The sequence below is a fragment of the Bactrocera dorsalis genome, chromosome 3 (genome assembly GCF_023373825.1).
Source record: "Bactrocera dorsalis isolate Fly_Bdor chromosome 3, ASM2337382v1, whole genome shotgun sequence".
Lineage (NCBI taxonomy): Eukaryota > Metazoa > Arthropoda > Insecta > Diptera > Tephritidae > Bactrocera > Bactrocera dorsalis.
Window position 1 is genome coordinate 5,042,249 of NC_064305.1, and position 9,206 is coordinate 5,051,454.

General features: G+C 40.4%; 3 protein-coding genes across 3 annotated transcripts; 1 reads left to right on the top strand and 2 right to left on the bottom strand.

The window, feature by feature from the left end:
- Positions 1-46: 46 nt before the first annotated feature.
- Positions 47-1,109, bottom strand: LOC105228390 (trypsin alpha). Its single transcript, XM_011208208.4, has one exon. It carries the CDS (start codon positions 1,016-1,018, stop codon positions 206-208), a length of 813 nt encoding a protein of 270 aa, XP_011206510.2. The 5' UTR covers positions 1,019-1,109; the 3' UTR covers positions 47-205.
- A 3,143-nt stretch (positions 1,110-4,252) lies between these two features.
- On the top strand, positions 4,253-5,439 carry LOC105228391 (trypsin beta). Its single transcript, XM_011208209.4, has one exon. The coding sequence runs from the start codon at positions 4,330-4,332 to the stop codon at positions 5,152-5,154; it is 825 nt and encodes a 274-aa protein (XP_011206511.2). The 5' UTR covers positions 4,253-4,329; the 3' UTR covers positions 5,155-5,439.
- A 1,073-nt stretch (positions 5,440-6,512) lies between these two features.
- Positions 6,513-7,434, bottom strand: LOC105228392 (trypsin alpha-3). The gene has a single exon (XM_011208210.4). The coding sequence runs from the start codon at positions 7,359-7,361 to the stop codon at positions 6,558-6,560; it is 804 nt and encodes a 267-aa protein (XP_011206512.2). The 5' UTR covers positions 7,362-7,434; the 3' UTR covers positions 6,513-6,557.
- Positions 7,435-9,206: the final 1,772 nt, after the last annotated feature.

Here is a 9,206-nt window from a genome sequence, read left to right on the forward strand (position 1 = left end):
CCATCTTCTTCATCCAAGATCTGACTGATGAAATAAAAGGCCAATATTTAATACTTATTACGTATACAGATGGAACTTATACGTATGACTTTGCTATATTTATAGACTATTTAACATTTCCGATAATCGGTTGTGTTATAAATAAGCGAAATCATAAATAATCACACTTTTATCTCAAGTAGTAAGTCCAAAGGTTGAACTATATTTACAAATGTGAAGGTCGCTCAATTTCACTAACAGAGTTCGCATATTCATTGGCCGTCGCCTCGATCCAGTCACATAAATCGGGTACCGATGCGTACACACCCGGGTATGTGCTGCTCGCACAGCCAGAACCCCATGAAACAATGCCCAACAATTCATTGCCAAAAATCAGTGGACCACCCGAATCACCTTGGCAAGAATCCTTACCGCCACCCTCCACATTAGCGCACAGCATACGGCTCGTCACAAGATAAAAATACGTCCTGCGACATTTTGTCTGGTCCGCCAAATTAACCTGCACCTGCTGCAATTGATTACTCAAATAGGCGCCGCCTTCTTCGAGTGTACCCCAACCGGTGACGGTCACCTCAGTGCCTGTCGGTGGACGCTCCTTGGCCAATGCGATGGGTTGAATAGACTCGCTGAATGTCAAATTACTCTCCAATACTAAAATAGCCACATCATAATCGTTGATTAAATTATATTTTTCATGGATTATAACTTTCACAACCGCCACTTCGACGGCGGGAGTCTCAAGAAGTGTTGTTGAGCCAGCGACTATGGTTAAACCCGTAGCGTCCTCATCAGACACACAATGCGTGGCTGTCACGATGACGTTCGACAAGTAGATAGTGCCACCACAGAAGTGCGATCCCTTGTAGCGCAGTGACACCTGATGCGGAAATTGACGTATATCAGCATTGGAGCCACCTACGATGCGTCCATTGTTCAGCAACGCGTTGGTGTCGGCATTGGTGCGAGCACTAAAGCTGACGATGGTAAATAGCACGACGAGCGTTATGTACCGTAACATTTTCGCTAAGCGCAGGATTAAAGCGGAATAAGCAGCGCCACGCTTATCCAGCACTTATATTCGGCGATAAGCTGCACGAATTTTGTGCGTCGTCTGGCCACGAGAAATGTCGAAAGCTAATCTGTTGATGTAGTAAATCAATGCCTTGTAGAAAAATTTACGTGCACAAGCGGCTAACACATTATTTCGAGGTCTTATCAATAATTACAGAGGAATAGTTAATAAAGTAGCATGATTAAGCATTCGATTAGATTTAAGCTAGAAAAACCCTTATATATGTGTATGTGGGCATGTATTTGTTTAGAGATAGCATTTTCTATAGAATTTCCGAGTAATTTCTCCATTCAAACCCACTCATTAAGAATTTATGGGAAAGAAAGCATACCTTTAGGCGCGGTAGTAATAGAAGTGATCGTTATATCAGAGAATCTGAAATTCATTAACATTCTCGGGTTGTCTAGATGTCATGAAAACATGAGTAGAGAAAACGCTCGAAAGCTTTAACGAGGCATGAGATTTATTGAACTAATTTCGATGTGAGGCGCTTAGTCGTATTACCTAATGCAAAGACATAGTTCTATTTTCCCTGGCCGAAGATGCATATTTTCTCACAGATAGAATGCGTTTGAGGTAGATAGTCTGGATAGGTTAAATTAAAAGGTTGATATTAAGAAGGATCTCACTTGTACAGCTTAGACGCCGGTCCTTTCTGGTACCTCCTAAATACTGAATCATAGCACCCTTACAGGTCGACAAAGCGCCTTTCGCAAATTTTTTGAGACGGCTAAAGTCAGTTTCGGCTATGTCTTAAGGTTCGCCACAGTTTCAGCGATAGTCTTGGAAAGATCTGGTTTACATAACCTTTTTCCATACAATTTTGACATCTAGCATCCGAGATTTTAAGCCTTATCGCATGAATACCTACCGGAAAGTGTCCTAGAATTGCGGCAAGATGAACTTTGCTCAGGGCAAGTAATTCAGTAGTTCTTTTGCGTTCTACTCTACTCTAGGTTCTACTCTAGGCCAGAAAGACCTCGGAGTTGCAGAGGAACTTGTTAGCGACCAGTGCTAAAGAAGTGACAGAACACAAGACGCCAATAGACAATCCACTCTAGTTAAATGATTAAAAGATTACACTTACACCTGACAAAGTTGGCCGTAAAGTTTTAGGTCTCACCATAGCTCAAGCTTAAGGTTGATATAGTACATGCAAACACATTTCAATCATATCCAAATTCTTTGGAATATTTTTCACTAAAACACGCTCTAACGTGACGAGTACAGAATGAAAAGTAAATTGAACTTCAGATCCGTTAATAACTAATCACGCGATCTACCTCATACCGTTATCTATTTGTACTTTTTCATAATAATTTTGAAGTATCATGAATCATTATCGTGTTGATTAGTGAAATTACTGTAAAACGTTTGTCATAGTTCTTATACACTAAACTGAAAACGTGAGGCTGATAGCACATAGGCATCGTGCATATTCCCCACACTAATGTTCTTTAAAAACACTTCAGCATAATCAAATTTATTTGAGATAAGTGACCATTCCTTCTGTGGGAATCTACTTAGGGTAATCAATCATTCCTCAGATATTAATAGTTGCTATGTAATTCTATACGAAATCTATAATGAAATCCATTCACGTGATCTCTTATTATTTTTAATTTAACCACGGCAAAGCATATAAGCATTTAGATTTTGGAAAGTTAACTCAAAGATTTCAGTTAGTACCAGATGATCGCAGGCGTACAGGGTTTGTCCGGAAAGTAATTGGACTGAGTCGATTTAAAAAAATTTATTGAACTAATCGTTACAATTCTTTAAAAACTTTCAAAATATACTCCGTCTGCGCCGATGCTGCGCTGCCAGCGCGATTTCCAAGCATTGAAGGCGTCACGGAAGCCATTCTCCGGAATAGTCTTGAGAGCCGAGGTGCTGGACACGTGTCGGACGATTGACCCTTCTTCGTAAGAGTGTATTGAGGACTTCCGCGTAAAACAGTTAGGCTTGCACCACTCACAGCAACACGTCGCGTGAAAATGTTTGTTCTGATTGCCCAGCCGCTCGTTCGTTAGCTAGGAACGCCCTCTACCGAACCCAGTCGTTGCGCGCACGCTCTGAAGTACAGTCGTCGCGGAAGAAAATCAGTTCTATTACTTTCCGGACAAGTCCTGTATTATGCTAATCTTCATTTCGAACAACAACTAGCCACGGCTGACAGAAATGTTTAGTTATACTATATACCTAAATAGTTATTGCCTATTTAGCGCTAACTTGGCCATAAAGACTACCGAAATTTTATTATGGATATAAATATGGACATTATTGTGGCTACCTACTCATACGAGTATATGTTTTCTTTAAAAAAATTCTGTCTAATTTTATCGTTGCATTTTTACCGACGATATCAGTATTATCTCGCAAATATTTTCAAGTACTTTTTAATGTCGTTATAATATTTTTATTATGGAATAATTTCTGCAGTGTTATCTGCTTAAAATGCCATAAATTCAATCGGTTCGATGGGAGGTTGGTCGATGGGTTTAACGAAAGTCAAATTGATGAGCCAAAATTTGCAGGATGATATTTAGCAGATAAGCATTAGGCTGAAGGAGTAAGAAGAATTGCTGCACCTTAAGCAGGGAAGAAGAAATTTTAAATCCAGTAGGCGGTATCTCTTGTTCATCAGTCTCCAGTTAAAGTAGTAAAAGAGATTGTATCAGATTGACCAGACATTCTTCCTTTCCATTCACTTGGGTGTAGCCAGAAACGATTCTTTTATAAATGGCTCAAGCAGCTCACGACTTCCGGTCTTAGACCAAGTATACTCTGGGCAGCCAAAAAACATACGTTTGAAGGTGAGCCAAAGTGAGAAGACAAAACATCTATCCCCAGGGTTGTGCGTTGGGTTTGGGAACCGCTACGTAAAAAACACCGCCAGTGAAAAATAGAAAACAGCTGTTGTGGGGAAGGTCGGGCCAAGGGTCTTTCTTATCAGCAAATCACACACCTACCTTCTTAACCTTAAACTTATTTGAAATTCTGTCCTTTTTTTTATTTGGTGTCAAACAAAGATAACTGTTAAGGTGGTAAACATAGTATAACATTATGACACAGCAATTTGGCTTTACCAGAATGCAAGAGAACTTTTTAGTGCCGCACTCGGCTCGCACTTTAGTCAGCCAACATAATTGGTATAAAAGCAGATAAACACTTTAGAGGCGCTATCAAAGTGTTAATATATTTCGTCTAAGACACATCGCTTACGGCTTCATTTCAAAAAGGATTACACATAAACCATGAGTTTTGCACTTCGGCTACTCATTCCGGCCAGCTTTTGCTTTTTAGGCCTACAAGCCGGCGCTATACCAGCGCCTGCACTAAATTCTATTTCTGCCAAATTGTCGTTTCAACCGGAAGGACGCATTGTGGGCGGCCAACAGGCAGATATAACGCAGTATCCTTACCAAGTATCCATACGGCTCGACTCTTCTGTGCTCATACACATTTGCGGCGGTTCCATTTATGCACCACGTGTCATTGTTACGGCGGCGCATTGTCTGAAAGGACGTTACGCTTCGACAATACGTGTCGTTGCGGGCTCATCCACGATCGCCGATCAGTCGGAGCAGGGTGTGGCTGCGCAGAAACTAATCTATCACAGCGGTTATGTGAAAAAGACGCACACCAATGATGTGGGCTTAATAATTTTGAAAGAGTCTTTGATATATGACGCCAACGTACAACCCATTCAATTGGCACGATCTTTGGCCGAGGTGGGTGCACACGCCATCGCTACCGGTTGGGGTAAGAACGATGAGGAGGCACTACAAATGACCAATGTGTTGCATGCAGTCGAATTGCAAATTGTCGATACGCTGCAATGTGGTGTGCAATATGCCTCGAAGAGTTATGTCATCACCGAGGAAATGATATGTGCGGGCGCTGAGAATGGTGGCAAAGACACTTGCCAAGGAGACTCGGGCGGTCCACTTGTAGTTGATGGCAAACTGACCGGTATAGTTTCTTGGGGCATTGGTTGTGCTCAGGACTATCCCGGCGTGTATGCCAGTGTATCCTATCATGCTGACTGGATTGAACAGCAAGCGGCAGAGTATTTGTGAGATGATAAGACGTAGAGGGAGTATTATATAAAGAAACGCATAACTAAATACAATCGAACAAAGGATGAACGAACAAAAGCCAGTGAACAAATATACATACAAACGCAATAACATTCCAAATAATATATATATTTACTTAATATCGATACTATATTACTAACCTTACTATATTGTGATAAAAATGTTTTTTTTTTTTTTAATATTTTATTATTATTTATGCCAGTTTATTGGTGAAGGAGTTACTAGAAATAAAAATAATAAATTGTGCTCAACATTTCTTACAGATATTTTCGAAAATTTGTATCCGTTTGGTACTTTCAGAGCGTACGCGACACAGATAGATAGATAGAGATTAAAGATTGAGGTAATGCGCTATGATCAACAGTCTATTTGCCCTCCCCTACATCACATATAGTCACCAAGTTCCTGCATTCTAATCAGTTCCAGGAGCCTGCTCAGCGTGACGGAGGTGAGCAGCTTCTTAAGAGTGTGGGACCCAACTGCGATACATGGTTCTGGCTCCGTTATCTTGGACGCTGCCTCATAGCTGGCTAGTTTGTCGGCTAGCTCATTTCCGGCTACCCATTTATGCCCCAGCACCCAGATTAGGTGTACCCGGTTGCACCCTGTTAGGCGGTTCAGTCTTCCTATACACTTCTCTACTAGAAGCGATTTCACCCCATACGCTGAGATCGGTTTTAGTGTCGCTTGACTGTCGCTAAGAATAGCAATACGCTAGTTGTGATAGTGCGGTGGAGATTGAGTTCAACACACTGATTTATAGCAAAGACTTGTGCTTGAAAGATGCTCGGAATACGATAATAATAAGGATAATTTGGTATGCGATCTCTCAATGCCTGCTCCATTGCCTTCCAGTGTTTTCGAGTCGTCAGCGTACCACTGAATAGTGTTGTCTCTCAGCAGTATATCGAGCATGCTCATCTCATGCTCCAAGATCACTTTAGATTCTCTCTTCGGTTGCTTCCAAGTATATTAGGAGTATTAGACAGTTTGAATCAAGTTGATCCGTTGAATTACTTCGATTTTGTCGATTGTCATATTCATCAATTTCATGAACAGTTATGATCTTCCACTAACAAAATCATCCCTTTGCAATCGTTAATACTTCGGCTTGTTCTGGTTAATTACCAGATATCACAAGTGTGCAGCTTGTTTAAACAAAAGTCTAGAACTCATTGCTGGAGGGCAAGCGAAAAGAGAAGCTTTATGGTTAAATGGAAAGTTAAAGATAACACAATTATTGACATAAGGAGCTCCGTACACTTGAGTTTGTCACCACCATAAGCGAGTTTACTTAATCATAGTAGCTTAACTCCAGCGATTAAAAAGCAAACAAATTGTTTTATTTTTATTGTAAACATTCTATTTTATTATACATATTACTATAGGGCTTCTAGTATCTTAACATTTTTTTGTATCCAAGAATATAAACTTGGCACTCTAGAGTAAACACCCGGAAAACCCGGTTTGGCACAACCAAGACCCCAAGAAACAATACCGATTTGTACCCCATCGGCCACCAATGGCCCACCAGAGTCACCCTGACATGAGTCCTTCCCACCTTGAGGCACACCAGCACATAGCATGCGTTCCGTTATGACACCATAAGGCGCATACTCAGTTGCACATACAATGGGATCCACCACCTTCACAGTGACTGCTTGCAATGTGGGGGATAATGATCCACCCTCACTGGTGCTGCCCCAACCGGTGACAACAGCAGCTGTGCCATCCGCCGGACTTATGCTGGACATACGTATCGGTTGCGTCGAGCTACTGAACGGTATTTGATTTCGTAGCTTAATCAAGGCAATGTCATAGTCGGAGGTGAGTGGGTTGTAGTTCTCATGTCGTACAATCACATCGACGAGCGCTATTGGACTGAGTTGATATAGCGAGGTTATGCCGAATTTTACAGCGTAATTTTGTGGCGTGTAGGGTGTAACACAATGTGCAGCTGTGATCACGAAAAATCCATTGGTTTTATTGTTACCGGTATTCAATATTGAACCACCACAGGTATGTGAACCGTATTTGAGTAGTGAAACTTGGTATGGGTGCTCCTTTATATTGGTATTCGTGCCGCCGACGATGCGTCCATCCAATGGATAAAGTCGGTTGACCGACGTTGCACCATTCGTAATGACTACGTAGAATCCTAGCAATATAATAAATGGATGGCACATGCTAAGTGTTTAAGCGTACTACTTTCTGCAAATACTTTGGTATGAGTTATCACGCTTTTGACTGTCATTATTGTTTGTGCATCGGGCTTTTATATCCAATTTATCGTAATAGGCGGCATAAGCAAATAAGTGACTTACAAATTTCGTTATCAATTGCATTACAACAAGCAATTAAAACCTAATAAAAGTTGGTATTATCTCTGTCCGTGCAGGGGCGCCCGTCATAGGCAATCACTTCAGGCGAGAGGTCAAAGCTTTCAGCGTTCGATAACGATCTAGATCAAGATTTTCACTTTCATAATTGAAAAAATGTTAATGACCACTTATTTAAAGCAAGACACACCTGTATATAGATAAGAAATCATATGAATATACATATGTATACGTACTATATAAGTATTTATCTACCCAATCCCAAAAAAAAGTGGAATAAGGTTTGGTCAGGGTGTGTACGTTTGAAAGTAAATTTCGCCATTGTGTTAATACAACTCAATAGACTAGTATCCGGAAATGCTGGTTCTAAATTGGTGCTGAAAATGTTTTGGAGAAGTTCGCATAAATTTGGTAAGGGTTTGTTATATCTAAACTGATCTTGACCAGATTCAAATCACCGCGTACCCTTTTAAGCTGCTGGACCACTGTGGTCTATTCTAAGCAGAGGTTTTTGTTATAAGAAAACCGAGGAAGCCAGCCTTTAATACATCAGCAGGCAATACCAAAGTTAAGGTCTGCATAGTCAGCCAAGCAATAAGGCAATAACCTCGTTTCGCACATCTTGAGAAGCTGGGCAGTAATGGTAAGCGACGTCAGGACTTCACTTTTACTGGATCCCTGTTCACAAAGGCATTGTTAACAAGAAAATAGTATATGATATTGCCAAGAGTTGTATATGGCTGTCATTCGAAAACCTGACTGACATTGTATCCATGGCTTATCTTCCCGACGATCTGGATAGAAGCATAGAAAAGAATGTCAAAACGTGATTAAATGATCCTACCGTATGCAAAACTGGAAAAGTCATGTGCAAAGCAAGCCACTCGTGATGGAATGGTCTGTACGAATAGGGTTGGAAAACTCACTAGTCACAGTTTGATAGCTCGAGATGACTGCTGGAAATGTCAATAGTAAGTCACCATGGAAACAATGGCGCATCTCTTCGGCATTTATCCTGCATTAGTAAGGCAACGCTTCAACATTTGAGGGATCCACGGTATGAGACACTGGAAGAGGTATGCATAGTGAGCGCTTCAAGCGATAGCATCATGAAGGAGGACTACTTCTAATGGACTATGTAACGTCACTACGTCTGGCATGGAACAATACTGATCTTTACGATGCTCATTAGTATACCAGGCTAAGCCAGTTTAACCTAACATTGTGTATTATTGGAGTTCGTACTAATAAGTAACACTTTTGTTAAACTTGCTATGGGCGATATAGTTTTTCAAACATCTATGTGTATATATGGAAGGGTTTTTACTGTACTTGCTGTTCCTATATGCATTTCGACATTTATCGAAATTGTGGAAGCTAAATGTTTCGGGAAAATTCGAATGCGCTGACAATTTTAACTTAACAATACTATAGTTGTCTCTGTCATACCACAAACTGACGTATCTTTGAGCTATTACAAACGCAGTCCAATTTTCAGGGTTGCTGTTGCTTAATTTCAAATTTCATAGAAGAAAACATCTGATTTTTTAGATTTGATTAGAAGAGTTTTAAAAAGTTCTTGAATAACACATATATTACTATTTTAGTTGCTGTATCAATTATATTAAGTTTATATGTATCTAATAAATAGTTATGCTTAATATAAGTATAACGTTTAGCTAATTTCCGAAA